Source organism: Ranitomeya imitator, chromosome 2 (genome assembly GCF_032444005.1).
Source record: "Ranitomeya imitator isolate aRanImi1 chromosome 2, aRanImi1.pri, whole genome shotgun sequence".
Taxonomy (NCBI): Eukaryota; Metazoa; Chordata; class Amphibia; order Anura; family Dendrobatidae; genus Ranitomeya; species Ranitomeya imitator.
The window spans coordinates 390310915-390333846 of record NC_091283.1 but is presented as its reverse complement, the minus strand read 5'-3'; the positions used below and the strand labels follow the sequence as shown (position 1 = coordinate 390333846).

Sequence of the window (22932 nt, the reverse complement as noted above, 5' to 3'; positions counted from 1 at the left end):
CTAACCCCAACACACCCCTAACCCTAATCCCAACTGTAGCCATAACCCTAATCACAACCCTAACCACAACCCTAATTCCAACCCTAACCCTAAGGCTATGTGCCCACGTTGCGGATTCGTGTGAGATATTTCCGCACCATTTTTGAAAAATCCACGGGTAAAAGGCACTGCGTTTTACCTGCGGATTTTCCGCGGATTTCCAGTGTTTTTTGTGCGGATTTCACCTGCGGATTCCTATTGAGGAACAGGTGTAAAACGCTGCGGAATACGCACAAAGAATTGACATGCTGCGGAAAATACAACGCAGCGTTTCCGCGCGGTATTTTCCGCACCATGGGCACAGCGGATTTGGTTTTTCATATGTTTACATGGTAAACATATGAAAAAGCAGCCAAATCCGCACAGTGTGCACATAGCCTAATTCTAAAGGTATGTGCACACGCTGCGGAAAACGCTGCGGATCCGCAGCAGTTTCCCATGAGTTTACAGTTCAATGTAAACCTACGGGAAAAAAAAATCGCTGTACACATGCTGCGGAAAAACTGCACGGAAACGCAGCGGTTTACATTCCGCAGCATGTCACTTCTTTGTGCGGATTCCGCAGCGGTTTTACAACTGCTCCAATACAAAATCGCAGTTGTAAAACCGCAGTGAAATGCGCAGAAAAAAACGCGGTAAATCCGCCATAAATCCGCAGCGGTTTAGCACTGCGGATTTATCAAATTCGCAGCGGAAAAATCCGCAGAGGACCAGAATACGTGTGCACATACCGAAACCCTAACCCTACCCCTAACCCTACCCCTAGCCCTAACCCTACCCCTAACCCTACCCCTAGCCCTAACCCTACCCCTACCCCTAACCCTACCCCTAACCCTATTCTAACATTAGTGGAAAAAAAAAAATTTCTTTATTTTTTTATTGTCCCTACCTATGGGGGTGACAAAGGGGGGGGGGTCATTTATTATTTTTTTTATTTTGATCACTGAGATAGATTATATCTCAGTGATCAAAATGCACTTTGGAACGAATCTGCCGGCCGGCAGATTCGGCGGGCGCACTGCGCATGCGCCCGCCATTTTGGAAGATGGCGGCGCCCAGGGAGAAGACGGACGGGACCCCGGCTGGATCGGTAAGTATGATGGGGTGGGGGAGAGCACGGGGGGGGGGGGATCGGAGCGCGGGAGGGGTGGAACGGAGCACGGGGGGCGTGGAACGGTGCACGGGGGGGCTGGAATGGAGCACGGGGGGGTGGAACGGAGCACCGGGGGGGTGGATCGGAGTGCAGGGGGGGTGATTGGAGCACGGGGGGGGGTGATTGGAGCACGGGGGGAGCGGACAAGAGCACGGGGGGGAGCGGAGCACTGGACGGAGGGGAGCCGGAGCAGTGTACCGGCCAGATCGGGGGGCTGGGGGGGCGATCGGTGGGGTGGGGTGGGGGCACATTAGTATTTCCAGCCATGGCCGATGATATTTCAGCATCGGCCTTGGCTGGATTGTAATATTTCACCAGTTATAATAGGTGAAATATTACAAATCGCTCTGATTGGCAGTTTCACTTTCAACAGCCAATTAGAGCGATCGTAGCCACGAGGGGGTGAAGCCACCCCCCCTGGGCTAAACTACCACTCCCCCTGTCCCTGCAGATCGGGTGAAATGGGAGTTAACCCTTTCACCCGATCTGCAGGGACGCGATCTTTCCATGACGCCGCATAGGCGTCATGGGTCGGATTGGCACCGACTTTCATGACGCCTACGTGGCGTCATGGGTCGGGAAGGGGTTAAGATCCAAAAAAAAAAATGTATTGCTGGCCCCTGATACCTGGGGCGATGTCTCCAAATATCTGTTATAGCAGCATCAGCAGACAGAACTGGAATGGACCCTCTTGCTATATGCACTGCAGTCTGCCACATACACTGCATGCCTGGCTAGCACTGATATCAATTCAGCGTTAAATATTTTATCACGGCCATATATACGGCCCCCATGGCCATACGGCACACCATGAAATTATTGCGGCCCCATATAAATCTATTCGGACCTCAAAATCACGGTAAGTGTAAAAGCAGCCTAAAGAGCGCCAAACATGCAGGACAGGGACCCGAGCTCCCGCTGAGCAACTTCGGAAATACTCGTCAAGCTCCGAGAACAGTTGTGTCACAGAATTTTATACCATTGAGCAGTGAAGATAAAATAATTTACATTTTTACTACCAAGATTATGTGTTAGCCCCAAATATCACATGTTCATACTGGGAAATGGGTAAAAATGGCACGAAGATTTGCCCCACAATTTCTGCTGAATGTAGAAATACCCCATATGTGGCTGTACAGTACTGCTTAGCCATACGGAGAGACTCGAAAGGGACGGAGCGCCATTTGCCTCCTGGACAGGAGAGAGTTACAGAGGGTCAGCTCTGCAGCTGGGCAGGGGAGAGTTACAGAGGGTCAGTCCTGCAGTTGGCAGGGGTGATATACAGAGGGTCAGCCATGCAGCTGTGCAGGGGAGAGTTACAGAGGGTCAGCCCTGGAGTTGGGGGAGTTGTTAGAGATGTTTTTAGGTGGTTCATTGTTTTTGCTTCTAAGGCTACTTTCACACTAGCGTCGTGCACTGCACGTCGCAATACGTCGTTTAGGAGAAAAAACGCATCCTGAAAAATTGCTTGCAGGATGCGTTTTTTCTCCATTGACTAACATTAGCTACGCATTGCGACACTTTGCCACACGTCGCAACCATCGTGCGACGGTTGCGTCGTGTTGTGGCGGACCGTCGGCAGCAAAAAACGTTACATGTAATGTTTTTTGCTGCGCTGTGTCCGCCATTTCCGACCGCGCATGCGCGGCCGAAACTCCGTCCCCACCTCCACGCAACTCACAATTGTGCAGCGGATGCGCTGGAAAAATGCATCCACTGCCCTCGTTGTGCGGCGCTTGCACAGTATGCGTCGGTACGTCGGGCCGACGCAGCGCGACGGCCCCGTACCGACGCTAGTGTGAAAGTAGCCTAAACTGTTCCCGATACTGATAAGTGGTCGAAAAACTGGAGTGTAGCTTTGGACCAGATCAGAGAATCAGTAAGGAAGTAGAAAAAGAAACTTTAGTGGTTCTTAGCTGGAGGTCCATATTAGGTAGCCAAGCACTTGCGGGGACCATGAGACAGCAAGAACAGAGACTTGGTGTAAGGGAATGTTGTCTGAATGCCAGTCAAAAAAATCATAATGCATTCGGACCAATGTTATTCAATGAGGAAGTGCAGCTGAATAACAAACTTCATGAGGGACAATCATGTATGGCTGCATTTTTTTTTTATTATCCGTAATTTGCCGAGACTCAACCATCCACGTTTACGAGTTAAAGAAAAAAAAAAAAAATCACCCATCTAGGAATCAACCTTACTCCCACCAAAAACATTTTATTTAAATACAATTACACCACTCTATTACAAAAGTTCACACAAGCTTTATCACATTGGTCCACCCCGTCTCTCTCCTGTTTAGGCAGAATTCACTCAATAAAAATGGTAACACTACCCCAATTTTTATATCTTTTTCGCTCCCTACCAATTCCATTACCTTCATTGACGCTCAAATCAATAAATTCACAAATATTACGTTTCATTTGGAACAATAAAAAAAAATCACGCATTTCCCAACAAATCCTATTTAGACACAAACAACAAGGAGTCTCCTTACCGAATTTTTCCCTATACTACAAAGCAGCTCAAATTGCTCAACTGGCAGCAGTGACTGCTAAGCAACATGCACCCATCTGGTCTCAGATAGAAAGCTCCCACATAGTGCCCTTCTCCTTGGAGAGTCTTATCTGGGCCACTGGCCCGCTACCAAAAGAATTATATTTAAATTCACCTTCTACATCCCATTCATTACGTATCTGGAGAGCTACTAGATTCCATTTTTCACTCCAATCCCAACCCTCACCCCTTTTAGAATTATTTGACAATCCCAGGTTTCCTCCCGGCGTGGCTTCTAAAAATCATACTTGGTGGAAACAAAAACAAATTAACTAGGTTACAACGTTTAACATCACATTTTCAACTAATGTCGAAACAAGACTTGATCACAAAATATCACATACCAACCTCGGAAAACTTCAGACTTGAACAAATCTTTCATTTCCTGCATACCATGTTCACTAACGCTCCAAACCCAAAACCTACAAGCTTCGAATTAAAATGTTTATATGACCCATTGGGAAATGGCCTTATATCATATCTATATTCTACATTCAATCAACCCAGAAATGACTAAAAACTAAAGGTCATGGATTAATGGGAGAATGACTTATGAGTTACCCTCACACCTCAAAGATGGTTTAAATGTTATGAGAATATATTAAAAGGAAGTCACCAAATCGCATTAACCGAGACATCTCTTAAACTATTCCATAGAATACACTAAGTTCCTAGCTTTTTACATAACATTTATCATACAATCCCTAACAAATGTTTAAGAGGATGCACGGATGAGGGAGATACACTCCACATTTGGTGGACATGTCCAATAGTGAAGTCACTTTGGAAAGATGTGGTAAAGTTAATCAACACAGTTCTAAAAACAAAACTGCTTCTGTCACCAACAGTATTAGGCACACATTGCGGATTCGGGTGCAGATTTTTCTGCACAAAATCCGCATCTCCTGGCAGAAAATGCAGGTGCAGATTTGATCCGGTTTTTTATGCGTTTTTGTTGCGGATTTGATTCGGCTCTTGTGCGGATGTCATGCGTTTTTTACCACAGCAGATTTCTATAATGGAAGGGTGCAGAAACGCTGCAGATCTGCACAAAAGAAGTGACATGCTCCTTCTTTTGATCCGCAGCGTTTTTCATGCGAAATTTTCCTCGCCATTAGCACAGCATTTTTTTTTCCTATTGATTTACATTGTACTGTAAATCACTTTGCGGATCTGCAGAGCTTCTGCGCAAAAAAACCCGCTGCAGATCCGCACTAAATCCGCATTGTGTGCACACAGCCTTACTCTTTGGAGTCGGACCGGTTCATGCTGATAACAGAACTTGTCGTCTAATTGATTTTATTACTATGGCCACCAGAAACCATATCGCAAGTCAATGGAAAAAAATACGTTGTCATTTATACAAGTGAGGAGACGGATAGACCTAATAATGCTATACGAGAAAATCGAGGCCACTAAAACTGATACTATTGATACGTTCCAGAGCATCTGGGATCCCTGGATCCAAGCGCACGATGATGACAATTTTTCCAGGACAATGTCCCTCGCCATTTAACATATAACAGTGCCCTAACGTTTGGATTTCTGCAATTTATTGGTATATCTGACCTAAGTACTCATGTCAGCTTATCTCTTGTCACTAACACTCAAAACCTCTGATTCCCCCGCCTTTTTTTTTCTTCCCCCTCACTAATCTGAAGATGACTAAATTAAGACTGTTGTATATCAGATACTTGCAATTAAGTTTATACTATCAAGGATATTGTAATGTACTTCACTGCTTATGAACCTGTTATATATTTCCCCCTGCGAAGGGATCCTAGATTTTTCCAACTTTTACAGATGCAGTGCAAACCTTTAACATAGAAAACTGGAAATGGTAAAACTTGTAAATGATTAATATTAGTGATGAGCGAATACACTCGTTAATTGAGATTTCCCGGGGGTCCTCCGAGTATTTGTAAGTGTTCGGAGATTTAGTTTTTCTTGCCGCAGCTGAATGAGTATATTGGCTCATCACTAATTAATATCTGCTGCTAAAAATAACAGATTGCACATGGATGACAAGTAAGAAAAACAAATCCCACTTAATCTGGATATAGCATTGAACTATTTGTTATATGGTTGTGTCAAACTACCTGAACCCTGACCTGGAGTTTATAAAAATCTAGATAGCCAATCCAGGGCATGGATTGTACAGAGAAAGTGGTCTGCATGGAAAAGAAGGAAAGTGCTATCAGGAAAGATGGAGGGCCAGCGAAAGCTACGGGATGTAACTCTTGTGCATGCCCTCATCATCTCCCGCCTCGATTACTGCAACACTCTCCTCTGTGGCCTCCCCACTAGCTCTCTTGCATCTCTCCAGTCTGTCCACCTCTCTCCTCGTTTCTCCCCTCTGCAAATCCCTCCACTGGCTCCCAATTCTCCAACTACTAACACTGATCTACAAAGCCATCCACAACCTGTCCCCTCCCTACATCTCCCAATATCTTCCCTCACGTAATCTTCGATCCTCCCAAGACCTCCTACTCTCCTCCACACTTATTCGCTCCTCAAACAACCGCCTCCAAGATTTCTCCTAAATATCACCCATCTTCTGGAATTCCGCGCCTCAACACGTCCGATTATCCACCACCCTCGGATCCTTCAGATTGAACCTGAAAACCCATCTCTTCAGGAAAGCCTACAGCCTGCAATAACCATTCTGCCGCCTCACCACCACCCGAGCTGCCTCCTCACCACCACTGGAGCTGCCGCACCCCCGACCTTCTGTCTCTTCCCCATTATCCAATAGAATGTAAGTCCGCAAGGACAGGGTCCTCTCCCCTCTGTACCAGTCTGTCATTGTAAATGTGTTTACCATAAACGATATTTATAACTCTGTACGTAACCCCTTTCTCATGTACAGCACCACGGAATTAATGGTGCTATATAAATAAATAATAATAACTGCTGGAAACGCTATAAGTTATGTGCTATACGTTTTCTGCCTCTGCTGGAAACAGAAAATGGTATGGGTCATTGTCCTTCTACCATAGAGAAAACAGCTGTCATGAAGGAAAAAACGTGATCGGTCACAATACGTAGACAAGTCCTAGTGTTCTAACAACTATCCACGGATATCAGTGCAAAGAGACATCCTCCACACCATTACTTCACCTCTACCAGTAAGAACTGTGGACCCCTGACAGAAAAGGTCTATGGATTCATGCTGCTTGTGCCATCAATCAAGATTCATCTGAACAGACAATGATTTCCATTGTTCAGTAACATCATATTTGCTCTCTTTCCTTTCTGTAGGACGGCAATGACCCTGGGACTGGTCTCCTGCTACTGTTGCCCATGCTAATGGCTGCATTCAGACACATTAGTTGAACACTAGCGCAGTTTTCATCTGCAGTGTGTATAACTGTACCACATGTCCTCAGCACTATTGTTCACATTTCCCCTGATACATTGATAACATCCATGGGATTCAATATCACTGGATATTTCTCATTGATAACTCCATTCTCAGTATACTCTTCCCCAATTTTTACATACTGGAGCTGGCTAATTTAGCACCAATGACCGTGTTCAAAGTCATTTAGATTGCTCAATCTTTCCATCCTCAAATCTGATCACTCCGATTTATGCTGCACTCCGGGGTCATGTGTCTAATAGAGTCAGATGGGAGTGTGGAAGGGACTCGAATACATTGTATTGTATTGTATAAAGCGCTGCGGAATATGTTAGCGCTATATAAAAATAAAGATTATTATTATTGTATGAGGGAAGGGTCAGAGAGCTGTATAACCGACAGGGCTCGCATTGCAATACTCAAATTGCTAGCGGCTCTCCCTACCCGAGTGTGCCAGCTGCATAGAAATACAGTCATGGCCGAACAGGTTGGCACCCTTGAAATTGTTCCAGAAAATGAAATATTTCTCCCATAAAATTATTGCAATTACACGTGTTTCATTATGCACATAGTTAAACAAATAGGGCAGCACACTGCAGCGCCAAAACATGCAAACTTGAAAAAACGAAATTTGAACTGCATTACTGCACTAGAAATATGAAAAATGAGAGCTTTTAGCGCACAAAAATGGCCAATTTTATGTGTACCTCGTAGCCACGTTAAGGCATCTCTCTTATACGAGGTCCTACGTTTGACCTACCTCACTGAGAATAAACGTCTCCATCTGAATGGGTACATGTAAAAACCTCTTCTTGGACTCAAATTCTCTCTCTATGTGGAGGGGTATTGGACCTACTATAATTAAAACACCTGAAGCTAGGAGGCGGGGAGTGCACGATCAGAAGGCTAGAGAATACATTTCAAAAACCTGACCTGCACATCCAAACATAGACTGAGTGTGAACAGGTGCTGAACCCAGAGTCGCCAACTCGTATATAGTTAAACAAATAGGGCAGCACACTGCAGCGCCAAAACATGCAAACTTGAAAAAACGAAATTTGAACTGCATTACTGCACTAGAAACTATATACGAGTTGGCGACTCTGGGTTCAGCACCTGTTCACACTCAGTCTATGTTTGGATGTGCAGGTCAGGTTTTTGAAATGTATTCTCTAGCCTTCTGATCGTGCACTCCCCGCCTCCTAGCTTCAGGTGTTTTAATTATAGTAGGTCCAATACCCCTCCACATAGAGAGAGAATTTGAGTCCAAGAAGAGGTTTTTACATGTACCCATTCAGATGGAGACGTTTATTCTCAGTGAGGTAGGTCAAACGTAGGACCTCGTATAAGAGAGATGCCTTAACGTGGCTACGAGGTACACATAAAATTGGCCATTTTTGTGCGCTAAAAGCTCTCATTTTTCATATTTCTAGTGCAGTAATGCAGTTCAAATTTCGTTTTTTCAAGTTTGCATGTTTTGGCGCTGCAGTGTGCTGCCCTATTTGTTTAACTATATACGAGTTGGCGACTCTGGGTTCAGCACCTGTTCACACTCAGTCTATGTTTGGATGTGCAGGTCAGGTTTTTGAAATGTATTCTCTAGCCTTCTGATCGTGCACTCCCCGCCTCCTAGCTTCAGGTGTTTTAATTATAGTAGGTCCAATACCCCTCCACATAGAGAGAGAATTTGAGTCCAAGAAGAGGTTTTTACATGTACCCATTCAGATGGAGACGTTTATTCTCAGTGAGGTAGGTCAAACGTAGGACCTCGTATAAGAGAGATGCCTTAACGTGGCTACGAGGTACACATAAAATTGGCCATTTTTGTGCGCTAAAAGCTCTCATTTTTCATATTTCTAGTGCAGTAATGCAGTTCAAATTTCGTTTTTTCAAGTTTGCATGTTTTGGCGCTGCAGTGTGCTGCCCTATTTGTTTAACTATATACGAGTTGGCGACTCTGGGTTCAGCACCTGTTCACACTCAGTCTATGTTTGGATGTGCAGGTCAGGTTTTTGAAATGTATTCTCTAGCCTTCTGATCGTGCACTCCCTGCCTCCTAGCTTCAGGTGTTTTAATTATAGTAGGTCCAATACCCCTCCACATAGAGAGAGAATTTGAGTCCAAGAAGAGGTTTTTACATGTACCCATTCAGATGGAGACGTTTATTCTCAGTGAGGTAGGTCAAACGTAGGACCTCGTATAAGAGAGATGCCTTAACGTGGCTACGAGGTACACATAAAATTGGCCATTTTTGTGCGCTAAAAGCTCTCATTTTTCATATTTCTAGTGCAGTAATGCAGTTCAAATTTCATTATGCACATGTTTCCATTGTGTGTATTGGGACAACACACAAATATAGAGGAAAAAAAGCAAATTGAACATCATTTCGCACAAAGTCCCAAAAATGGGCCGGAAAATTGTTGGCACCCTCAAATTAATATTTGTTTGGAATAAATAACTGCAATTGCTTCCCACAACCATCAACAAGCTTCTTACACCTCTCAAATGGAATTTTGGACCACTTTTCTTTTGCAAACTGCTCCAGGTTTCTCATATCTGAAGGCGCCTTCTCCCAACAGCAATTTTAAGATTTCGCCACAGGTGTTCAATGGCATTTACATCCAGGCTCATTGCTTGCCACTTCAGAAGTCTCCAACGCTTTGTTTACAATCATTTCTGGGTGTTTCTTGAAGTATGTTTGGGGTCACTGTCCTGACACACAACCTAGTCGCACACCCAGCATTCATACCCTGGGCACTACAATGTAAGCCAAAGTCTGATAGTAATCTTCAGATTTCATGACTCCTTTCATACAGTCAAAGTACGCAGAGCCAGAGGCAGCAAGACAACCCCAAAATATATTTAAAACTCCACTATATTTGACTGTAGGTACTGTATTCTTTTCCTTGCAGGTCTCATTCCGTTTTTGGTATAAGTAGACTGAGGTGCTTGACTAAAAAGCTCTCTCGGTCTCATCTGTCCATAAGACACTTTCCCAGAAGGATTTTGGGTTACTCCTGTACATTTTGCCAAACTCCAATCTAGCTTTTTTATCTCCCTGTGTCAGCAGTGGGGTCTTCCTGGGTGTCCTGACATTGTTTCATTTTATTAAATTGTTGATGGATAGTTCGTACAGACACCGATGTAACCTGAACCTGCAGGACTGCTTGAATTTCTTTGAAACTTCATTGTTCTATCCTGTGTGGACTATCCTTTGTTGCAACATTTCATCAATATTTCTCTGCGTCCTTGTCCAGAGAGATTATCTACAGTGCCATGGGTTGTAACATTCTTGATTATGTTGTGCACTGTGGACAAAACCATCACGATCTCTGGAGATGGACTTGTAACCTTGAGATGGTTTATATAGTTCAACAATTTTGGTTCTTCAGCTCCTAGACAGTTTTTGTCTCCTCTTTCTGTTCTCCATGCTTACAGTGGTACATACAGACACACAATGCAAAGATTGAGTAAATGTATCTGCAGCGCCCCAGAGACCTGGTCGTTGCAGTAATGTCGCTCTGCCACTAAGGGGAGTGATGGTACGTCTGATGGCACTAAAGGAGTTCACCTGACCAGGTATCACCAGCACACATTACACTTCACACTCCGGCCACTAGGGGGAGCAAAGGGTTCTATTTATTAGGCCACTCCTCACACTGGTAAAACTAGGGGTTGGATAGGAAATTAGGCAGAAGCTGACTGGGTTTTGTCCAGGCAACATCCCGTGGCAGGGGGTGTTGAGGGGAAGATTCAGGGGGGTCCCTGTCAGGCGTGGGAACCTGGCAGGTACCTAGCGACAAGGCAGAACGTTACGGAACCGCGCATGCACTACCTTGCGGCGGTATCCTAAGAAAGGACACGAAGCGAAAGATATTGTGGACAGTGAGAAACGAGATCAAGCACAAAGGAGAGCCAGTAGGAGTCGTGCCCCGAGAACGACAACATCCTACTGAGCCACGTAACCGGTGCCCAGAACACCGAGGAAGTAACTGACTTTAGGCCTTACTTCAAATACCGCAGGACAGTTAATTATAGGTTGGCTGTCTACCTTACATCACCTAAGCAGACATAGGGGGCAACCGTGGAGAGGGGCGTCTCTAGGGTCCAGGAAGAGCTCCGAGCCTACCCGTCAAACGGGTGCGTCCTAGCCATAACAAACCTGGGGAACGGAGAATAGAAAGAACTAGAAGGAACTGGAACGAACGAGAATAGAAGTTGTGAGGACTATCCCGAATGCTCAGCAGGGAAGCACTACAACACACAGGCGCTAGTGGTAGGCAACGATTTCCACCTGCAAAGGGAACTCTGGATGTGCATTCGGACCGGCCGGTCTCAGACAGCCCTGTTAACTGTGCTCTGGATTGAGGATCCTGAAGTCACAAGTAAAGAGGTAAAGAGACTGCAACCCTGTGTCCTCGTTATTGTCTGCACCTCACACCATCACCACCCACCTTACTGGGAAGCCCTGGGGACATACTTCACCTGTGGGAAGGTTTACCATCTAGCTGCCATCACATCACCACAGTGGGCCCCAAGCAGCGTCGGTCACCTTGACCGAATACCACAGGTGGCATCACAAAACCTTGACAGACTCGTATCACCTTTCATTGGACGCCCCTTAGCAGGGTCACGGACCGGGTCCAGCCACTGTGACATCCCCAGAACTGAGCCAGCAGAGGACCGGTACCGAGTAAACCGCAGCCCTGCGTCTGGGGGCGCTCCATATCCCCATCTATCTTGTTTCAGGTGCGATTTTCATATTGCCCACACCTGTTATTTGCCATAGCTGAGTTTGTTTCAAGCATCTGATGAGCGGTCAAAAGTTGCTTACTCACAACTTTAGAAAGGTGGCAACAATTTTGTCTGGACCATTTTTGGGGTTTAGTGTAAAATGATGTCCAATTTGCCTTTTTTTCATTGTTTTTTTTGTTTCTTTGTGTGTATTGAAACATGTGTATAACAAGACAAACATTTTTTGAACAATTTAAAGGCTGACAACACTTTCAGCCATGACTGTCATGCTCGGGTCAGGGTAAGGAGAGCCGCCGGCCAGTATGAGCATTGCTATGCAATTCCGGTTTGCGCTAGATAGCCATATGAGTCTTCCCTTATAGTGGTGGATAAAACAAGACTGAACACTAGACCTTTACAGCTTCTACACATCATAGGGGAGATCTCATGACACCTTCTCTCCATCTACCTGATGATCCTGAGGGACCCTGGGATCTTCTTGTTTACAGTCCTGTGGAAGACGAGGACGGTGACATCTCTCTGGTGTTGTCCTCTTACTGGATAGAACTGGAAGAAACATATACAGGAACTGAATTCATTCTTTACATACAGATAATTATGGGCCGTGTGTATTTAGTCCTCTCTATTACCTGGTGATGTGAGGGGCTGGGGAACCTCCATCATGACGTCCTTGTACAGATCTTTGTGTCCTTCTAAATACTCCCACTCCTCCATGGAGAAATAGACAGCAACATCCTGACACCTTATAGGAACCTGACACATACAATGATACTGTAATCCCCCCAGTCCCTTCACAGCATTACTGTATAATGTCCCAGCATTCCCAGCAGTGTCACCTCTGCAGTCTGCAGCTCAATGATCTTGTAGGCGAGTTCTAGGATCTTCTCATCATTGATGTTCTTATGTATCAGGGGTTGAGGTGGAGGCCCTGTGATTGGGTTCAGCGGTCTTCCCCATCCCTCAGACACAGGGTCCTGACAGCGCTCAATAGAGGTCTTCAATACTGTGTAATTCTGGTTATGGAGAGACACATTAATAAATCTCACTACAGACATTTCCAGAGTCCTCACCTCTCCAGTTCTGTCCATCTGTTATTCCCATAGATAAGAATGATGTGACATTGTCAGCATCTCTCACCTCTCCAGTAAGCCGGAAGAGCATCTCTAGAGTGAGGTGTAATATCTTCTCCATCTTGTCCCTGTCCCTATCCATCCTTGTTAGGTCAGTCAGGAAAATTCTGTTATATAGAAGATCTCCACTGAGAGGGCCCGTTATTGTAGGGATCTAAATGGGGAGAAGATGACGATGTAACATCATAAAGATCCCATGTAAGAAATCTCCGGAGCTGTTACCGGGGTCACATGATCACTATATCTAGTCATGGCCCCGTCCTGCCCCTGGTATAACACAATCCGATTATAGTTACATACAGAGATTTACCACAAAATATCTTCAATCCAGCACAAAAAAAAAAAAAAACACAGAACAAATCTAAAATTATCTGAATCTTTCTTAAATATTTCATGAAAACAAGACAAAGTTTTAAAGGTGCAGGGAACATCCACAAAGATCGCGAAAGCAGAATTGGGGACGTCAGTAATAAATAATGATAGAACATTAATAGAAGCTACAGAAAATTGTAAGGCGCTGCATAAATCGAGAAAAATCAAGAAGTGGATTAGTGTCAGGGCAGAAATAATGATTGCAATTTCTAAAAAGTGGAAACTTTATTAAATACAATTCATAGAACAATCGTACAAATATAGAAATGGATGAATATCCCACAAATATAAATATCTGGTAACAATATGGTCACCCACCAAAACACAAATGCTTCGTCAGGGGTTGGAAGGGGATAGGAGTGGGGAGCTTAGCCAAACATTTAAAGCGCAAGTAGCCAATACAAAAGGTGCATATAGTGACAGCAGGGGATTTCAATCCAAATATCAAGTATTAAGAAAAACTTACATAGAACGGAGACAGCGCCGATGCTGTGGACACACTGATGTATGGACAGAACAGTAGATCGGTCTGTCAGTCTACTGAAGGGAAATCATAGCGCCTGTCACAGATGACAACAGGGAGATCACACAGATCCCACCACTACCAACAGTTTGTCAGGGTACGCAAGTCCGCTGCCTCCAATTGTCAGGACAGTTAAGCAATTGGCTGACAAGGGATGGACGAGGCTGTGGCTTAACCCCTTACCGGCATCGGACGTACTATACCGTCCGATGCCGGCTCCCCTGCTTTGATGCAGGGCTCCGCGGTGAGCCCGCACCAAAGCCGGGACATGTCAGCTGTTTTGAACAGCTGACATGTGCCCGTAATAGGCGCGGGCAGAATCGCGATCTGCCCGCACCTATTAACTAGTTAAATGCCGCTGTCAAACGCAGACAGCGGCATTTAACTACCGCTTCCGGCCGGGCGGCCGGAAATGACGTCATCGCCGACCCCCGTCACATGTCCGGGGGTCGGCGATGCGTCTCCATTGTAGCCATAGAGGTCCTTGAGACCTCTATGGTTACTGATTGCCCGTCGCTGTGAGCGCCACCCTGTGGTCGGCGCTCACAGCACACGTGCAATTCTGCTACATAGCAGCGATCAGCAGATCGCTGCTATGTAGCAGAGCCGATCGGCTTGTGCCTGCTTCTAGCCTCTCATGGAGGCTATTGAAGCATGGCAAAAGTTAAAAAAAAAAGTTTAAAAAAATGTGAAAAAAATAAAAAAAACATAAAAGTTTAAATCACCCCCCTTTCGCCCCAATCAAAATAAATCAATAAAAAAAATATCAAATCTACGCATATTTGGTATCGCCGCGCTCAGAATTGCCCGATCTATCAAATAAAAAAAAGTATTAACCTGATCGCTAAACAGCGTAGCGGGAAAAAAACTCGAAACGCCAGAATTACGTTTTTTTGGTCGCCGCGACATTGCATTAAAATGCAATAACGGGCGATCAAAAGAATGTATCTGCACCGAAATGCTATCATTAAAAACGTCATCTCGGCACGCAAAAAATAAGCCCTCAACCGACCCCAGATCACGAAAAATGGAGACGCTACGAGTATCGGAAAATGGCGCAATTTTTTTTTTTTTTTTTTTAGCAAAGTTTGGAATTTTTTTTCACCACTTAGATAAAAAATAACCTAGTCATGTTTGGTGTCTATGAACTCGTAATGACCTGGAGAATCATAATGGCAGGTCATTTTTAGCATTTAGTGAACCTAGCAAAAAAGCCAAACAAAAAACCAATGTGGGATTGCACTTTTTTTGCAATTTCACCGCACTTGGAATTTTTTTCCCGTTTTCTAGTACACGACATGCTAAAACCAATGATGTCGTTCAAAAGTACAACTCGTCCCGCAAAAAATAAGCCCTCACATGGCCAAATTGACGGAAAAATAAAAAAGTTATGGCTCTGGGAAGGAGGGGAGCGAAAAACGAACACGGAAAAACGAAAAATCCCCTGGTCATGAAGGGGTTAAAAACAGGGTGGCACATGTTAAGGAGCTGAAACTTCTAAATCCTTCATTGACTTTTAATGTGGATACCCTCAAATGAAAGCTGAAAGTCTGAACTTCAACTGCATCTGATTTGTTTTGTTTAAAATTCATTGTGGTAATGTCTATAACCAAAGTTAATTTTTTTTTGTCTCTGTCCAAATATATATGGACCTAACTGTATATACAGGAGGAGTGGTACTGTGCAGTGTATATATACAGGACAGGAGGAGTGGTACTGTGCAGTGTATATATACAGGACAGGAGGAGTGGTACTGTGCAGTGTATATATACAGGACAGGAGGAGTGGTACTGAGCAGTGTATATATACAGGACAGGAGGAGCGGTACTGTGCAGTGTATATATACAGGACAGGAGGAGCGGTACTGTGCAGTGTATATATACAGGACAGGAGGAGTGGTACTGTGCAGTGTATATATACAGGACAGGAGGAGTGGTACTGTGCAGTGTATATATTCAGGACAGGAGGAGTGGTACTGTGCAGTGTATATATACAGGACAGGAGGAATCGTACTGTGCAGTGTATATATACAGGACAGGAGGAGTGGTACTGTGCAGTGTGTATATACAGGACAGGAGAAGTGGTACTGTGCAGTGTATATATACAGGACAGGAGGAGTGGTACTGTGCAGTGTATATATACAGGACATGAGGAGTGGTACTGTGCAGTGTATATATACAGGACATGAGGAGTGGTACTGTGCAGTGTATATACAGGACAGGAGGAGTGGTACTGTGCAGTGTATATATACAGGACAGGAGGAGCGGTACTGTGCAGTGTATATATACAGGACAGGAGGAGCGGTACTGTGCAGTGTATATATACAGGACAGGAGGAGCGGTACTGTGCAGTGTATATATACAGGACAGGAGGAGTGGTACTGTGCAGTGTATATATACAGGACAGGAGGAGTGGTACTGTGCAGTGTATATATACAGGACAGGAGGAGTGGTACTGTGCAGTGTATATATACAGGACAGGAGGAGTGGTACTGTGCAGTGTATATATGCAGAATAAGGCCACGGTTACATGTTCAGTATTTGGTCAGTATTTTACATCAGTATTTGTAGCCAAAACCAGGAGTGGGCGATAAATACAGAAGTGGTGCATATGCTTCTATTATACTTTTCCTCTAATTGTTCCAATCCTGGTTTTGGCTACAAATACTGATGTAAAATACTGACCAAATACTGATCATGTAAACGTGGGCTTAATACAGGTACTCATTAGGGTGGAATCACAGTAGAATATGGCATCAGATGTGAGAAGAAAATCATACCACTTTTGTGGAAGAAAATGGAACAGATTTTTTTTATACTCTTTATTAGTCCTTGTGGCAACATTTCACTTCCATATCAGAGAAATGTTCAGTTATGGATCCGAAATGTTGACACATGGACTAATAAAGAGTCCGCTAGTTTTCTCACAATTAATCGGAAAGATAGTTAGATATATAGATACAGACACATACATAATAAGAATAGATACTGAGAATTACACCATTTATGCAGGACAGTAGAAGTATACACAGCTCCACAATATACCGTATATACTTGAGTATAAGCCGACCCGAGTATTAGCTGAGGCACCTAATTATGCCACAAAAAAACTGGGAAAACTTATTGACTCGAGTATAAGCCGGGTATACATTGTCCCCACATCCCCATGGCTCCCCTGTCCCTGTATCCATGGCTCCTTATCCCCGTCCTTGAATGCATGGATCCTTATCCCCGTCCTTGTATGCATGGCTTCTTATCCCCATCCCTGTATGCATGGCTCCTTATCCCTGTTCTTGTATGCATGGTTCCTATTAAAAAAAAAACACATCCTACTTACTTTCCCTGCATGCCCTCGCAGCATCTCGTTCTGGTGCCAGCAGCTCCTATGGCTGGGCGATCACGTGTCCCCCGCTCATTAAGGTAATGAATATTTACCCACACCTATGGGAGTGGAGTGGGGTGAATACTCATTACCTTAATGAGTGGAGGACACATGAACGCTCGGCCTGAAGCGCTGCTGGCCCCGGAACGAAATTCAGCGAGGGCGCGCAGGGAATGTAAGTAGGATATGTGCTGGAAGCCGTGGCTGTGTGCACTGTAAGAGAAATGAATAGTCACTGCCAGCGCAGTGAATATTCATTTCTCTTTAGCAGCGGCACAGGCTTTAGCCTCAGCCACCGGCTCCTGCCTCTGTGACCCGCTGCTCCCTCTCCGTCTTTCTGTGACAATGACTCGTGTATAAGCCGAGGGGGGCGTTTTCAGCACAAAAAAAATATGCTGAAAGTCTCGGCTTTATACACTAGTATATACAGCATACTACAATCTATTATATACACAGCTGCATATTATATACCGTGTTAAGGAATATAGAGCGGCGTATATATTATATAGTGTAGAGATGTGGCAGTGTATATATAGTGTGAATTCCACAATACATACATAGCGCCACATTATATAAACTTCTCTACACCATATAAACATCTCTACACTATATAAACATCATATATATATATATATATATATATATATATATATATATATATATATATATATATATATATATATAACTAGATGGTGGCCCGATTCTAACGCATCGGGTATTCTAGAATACGCATGTCCACGTAGTATATTGCCCAACCACGTAGTATATTGCCCAGCTACATAGTATATTGCCCAGCTACGTAGTATATTGCCCAGCTACGTAGTATATTGCCCAGCTACATAGTATATTGCCCAACCACGTAGTATATTGCCCAACCACGTAGTATATTGCCCAGCTACGTAGTATATTGCCCAGCTACGTAGTATATTGCCCAGCTACGTAGTATATTGCCCAACCACGTAGTATATTGCCCAGCCACGTAGTATATTGCCCAGCTACGTAGTATATTGCCCAGCTACGTAGTATATTGCCCAGCTACGTAGTATATTGCCCAGCTACGTAGTATATTGCCCAACCACGTAGTATATTGCCCAGCTACGTAGTATATTGCCCAACCACGTAGTATATTGCCCAACCACGTAGTATATTGCCCAGCTACGTAGTATATTGCCCAGCCACGTAGTATATTGTCCAGCCACATAGTATATTGCCCAGCCACATAGTATATTGGCAAGTCACGTAGTATATTGCCCAGCACAGAGCCACGTAGTATAGAGACTTAAAAAAAATAATAAACATATACAGTACTCACCTTCCGAAGGCCCGTTGGAAGTCCTGCTATACTTACCATCCGCCGCCTTTCTCGCTCCTCTCCACGCTCCCGGGACCGCTCAGCTTCCGCTCCCAGGGCTGGTGCGAGCAGGACCTATGACGACGTCGCGGCAGGTCCTTGTCGCACACCAGTGCTGGGACGGGAGCGGAAGCTGCCGCTTGCAATGGAGCGATCCCGGGAGCGTGGCGAGGAACGAGAAAGGCGGCGGAGGGTGAGTATAGCAGGTTTTTTTTTTTATTATTATTTTTAACATTATCTATTTTTACTATTGATGCTGCATAGGCAGCATCAATAGTAAATAGTTGGGGACACACAGGGTTAATAGCAGCGGTAACGGAGTGCGTTAAACCACGGGCCATTACTGCTGCCATTAACCCTGTGTGAGCGGTGAGTGGAGGGGATTATGGAGCGGGAGGCGGGCAGTGAGTGCAGGGTAGTAGGGAGGGACTAATCGGACTGTGCCCGTCGCTAATTGGTCGCGGCAGCCATGACAGGCAGCTGCCGAGACCAATCAGCGAATGAATAACAGAAGGACAGACAGACGGAAATACCCCTTAGACAATTATGTATATAGATATATTACATATCTATGTGTGCGCAGCGTCCAATCTGCAGCAAATACGCCACGTGTGCACACAGCCTAATACACTACAGCGGCGCTCAGGTATTTAATTACACTCCATGCGGACATCACATATTGGATCTTTCTTTGGATGAGAGACGATGATGAATTCATTGTCCCAGGAGCATTGCACTGCTGCTGAGTCAGATGGCCACTAACAGCACTCTACAGCAGTCTGTGAAGCCAGGATAGGAGATGTATGGACGTGGTGATGGGCAGTCCGGCTCTTTTTGGTGATCCGGCTCACTCGGCTCTCCTCACCAAAAAGGCTTCATCACTGATTCACTCTCCCTGTGCTGAGTGACCCAGCACCAGCTAATATCTGCGGTCCCTTTAAGAAAGGATGTATAGCAAGTCAAGCATTGTAAACACTGCTCTAAGTTTCCTCTTCAACTCCTCCCAGCCCCCAGTCAGGTGGGAAGAGAAATCTAAGCAAACACCAGGAGAAAAAAAACAAAACCGCTCAGCTCCCAGTGGTGAGCCAGCTGCCGTCCTTCATATCATCTGGATCCTTCACAAAGGACAGATCACTACTTCATTTACCTGCAGGGTGCAGGCACTGGGCAGCCTGGGAATGTGGTAGACACTGGAGTGGACTGCGGGACGGGACCACTATATAGACCAGATCATCATTCAGCCTGCCTGTGTAATGGCTGTGGCTGCATGTCTTCCTGCTCAGCCTCAGGGGTCAGACAGGGTTCAGAGGCGTGCTTACGTAGCACGCTGTACACAACACGTCTCTCTGAACCCTGCGTGAACCCTGGCCTGCTCCCACATCCAATCCCAGCAGTGTGCCGGGTGCCATAGCAACGGGGTCTCAGCTTGCTCGCTGTGTGAAGTGTCCAGACACAGCTGTGTGTGGCTGCAAGCAGATAGTCTTGAATAAAGTTAACAATACGTGCTGCACGGAGGAAGGGCGGCCCTGTCTGTTGATAATTAACGGCCCGGGGGGCAAATGCCTCTTTGCCACCTGGCCCAGTCCGCGCCTGAGCAGAACCCCCCATAAGTGACCCCATTTTACAAACTAACTGTCTCAATGAATTCATCTAGGGGCACAGTGATTATATTGACACCACAGGTGTGTTACAGAATTTTATACCATTGAGCAGTGAAGATAAAATAATTTATATTTTTAACCATCAAGATTGTGTGTTAGCCCCAAGTATTACATGTTTTACTGGAAAACGGGTAAAAAAAAAGGGCACCAAAATTTGTCCCGCAATTTCTGCTGAATGTAGAAATACCTCATATGTGGCTGCACCGTACTGCTTAGCCATATGGAGAGACTCGGAAAGGACGGAGCACTATTTTCTTCCTGGAATGCATATTTTCCAATAATAGTTTGCAGATTCCATATAAAGTGCCCCTAAGTGCTGAAAAAGCAGAATCCCCTACAAGTGACCCCATTTTAAAAATTATAACCCTTTTGGAATTTATTTACACATGTAGTGACGATTTTGACTACATGGGTGTTTTCTAGAAACAGGCAGCAGTGGATGCTGCTGAGTGAAAATTGCAAACTGTCATTGTAGTGACCAGTACGCTGTAGTGACCAGTACGTTGTAGTGACCAGTACGTTGCAGTCACCAGTACATTATGCCCAGCTCATGATTCTGGAGACACACACCTGTAAATTAGGTGGGTTCTCATCACTACAGAAACATCTAGGTGCTAAATTTAGTTTAGGCACATAGGGGCTCAAAGAAAGGGGGGAGGGACTTAGGATTTGGGAGCGGAGATATGGATCCTGAGTGGATAGAGCCTGCATCTCGCCGAATCTTTTAGCTGACGTGATGGCAATCAGGAAGGCTGTTTTAACCCCTTCATGACCCAGCCTATTTTGACCTTAAAGACCTTGCCATTTTTTGCAATTCTGACCAGTGTCCCTTTATGAGGTAATAACTCGGGAACGCTTCAACGGATCCTAGCGATTCTGAGATTGTTTTCTCGTGACATATTGGGCTTCATGTTAGTGGTAAATTTAGGTCGATAATTTTTGCGTTTATGTGTGAAAAAATTGGAAATTTGGCAAAAATTTTGAAAATTTCGCAATTTTTAATTTTTATTCTGTTAAACCAGAGAGATATGTGACACAAAATAGTTAATAAATAACATTTCCCACATGTCTACTTTACATCAGCACAATTTTGGAAACAAATTTTTTTTTTGCTAGGAAGTTATAAAGGTTAAAAGTTGATCAGCGATTTCTCATTTTTACAACAAAATTTACAAAACCATTTTTTTTAGGGACCACCTCACATTTGAAGTCAGTTTGAAGGGTCTATATGGCTGAAAATACCCAAAAGTGACACCATTCTAAAAACTGCACCCCTCAAGGTGCTCAAAACCACATTCAAGAAGTTTATTAACCCTTCACAGCAGCAGAAGCAACATAGAAGGAAAAAATGAACATTTCACTTTTTAGTCACAAAAATGATCTTTTAGCAACAATTTTTTTATTTTCCCAAGGGTAAAAGGAGAAACTGGACCACAAAACTTGTTGTCCAATTTGTCCTGAGTACGCTGATACCCCATATGTGGGGGGAACCACTGTTTGGGCGCATGGCAGGGCTCGGAAGGGAAGGAGCACCATTTGACTTTTTGAATGAAAAATTAGCTCCAATCTTTAGTGGACACCATGTCGCGTTTGGAGAGCCTCTGTGTGCCTAAACATTGGAGCACCCCCACAAGTGACCCCATTTTGGAAACTATACCCCCCAAGGAACTTATCTTGATGCATAGTGAGCATTTTGTACCCCCAGGTGCTTCACAAATTGATCCGTAAAAATGAAAAAGTACTTTTTTTTCACAAAAATTTTCTTTTAGCCTCAATTTTTTTCATTTTCACATGGGCAACAGGATAAAGTGGATCCTAAAATGTGTTGAGCAATTTCTCCTGAGTACACTGATACCTCATATGTGGGGGTAAACCACTGTTTGGGCGCACGGCAGAGCTCAGAAGGGAAGGAGCGCCATTTGACTTTTTGACATACATAGTGTACATCAGGTTGGTGTGTGTGTGTTGTAGTGTACGTCAGGTTGGTGTGTGTGGTGTATACTGCACCACACACACCAACCTGATGTACACCACACCACACACCAACCTGACATACACTACAACACACACACCAACCTGACGTAGGGTCAGGTTGGCGAGTGTGGAGTAGTGTACATCAGGTTGGTGGGTAGTGTACATGTGGTGTAGTGTATGTCTGGTTGGTGTGTGTGTGGTGTATACTACACCACACACACAGCAACCTGACATACATTACAACACACACACCAACCTGACGTAGGGTCAGGTTGGAGAGTGTGGAGTAGTGTACATCAGGTTGGTGGGTAGTGTACATGTGGTGTAGTGTACGTCAGGTTGGTGTGTTGTGTGTATACTACACCACACACACCAACCTGACGTACACTACACCACACCAACCTGACATACACTACAACACACACACCAACCTGACGTAGGGTCAGGTTGGCGAGTGTGGAATAGTGCACATCAGGTTGGTGGGTAGTGTACATGTGGTGTAGTGTACGTCCGGTTGGTGTGTGTGTGGTGTATATTACACCACACACACCAACCTGACGTACACCACACCACACACCAACCTGACATACACTACAACACACATACACACCAACTTGACGTAGGGTCAGGTTGGCGAGTGTGGAGTAGTGTACATCAGGTTGGTGGGTAGTGTACA

The 22932-nt window shown here is 44.7% G+C and overlaps 1 protein-coding gene across 1 annotated transcript in view; it reads right to left on the bottom strand.

Moving 5' to 3' along the window:
• LOC138666984 (zinc finger protein 665-like) overlaps window positions 1–22932 on the bottom strand; it is a 110815-nt gene that overhangs the window by 71386 nt on the left and 16497 nt on the right. Inside the window, exons 2-5 of the mRNA XM_069755192.1 lie at window positions 13002–13148; window positions 12701–12877; window positions 12494–12617; window positions 12313–12410 (exon numbers count right to left, since the gene is read on the bottom strand). Of these exons, the coding sequence (XP_069611293.1) occupies window positions 12313–12410; window positions 12494–12617; window positions 12701–12877; window positions 13002–13076 (474 nt within the window). The 5' untranslated portion in view covers window positions 13077–13148. The remainder of the gene's footprint in view (window positions 1–12312; window positions 12411–12493; window positions 12618–12700; window positions 12878–13001; window positions 13149–22932) is intronic.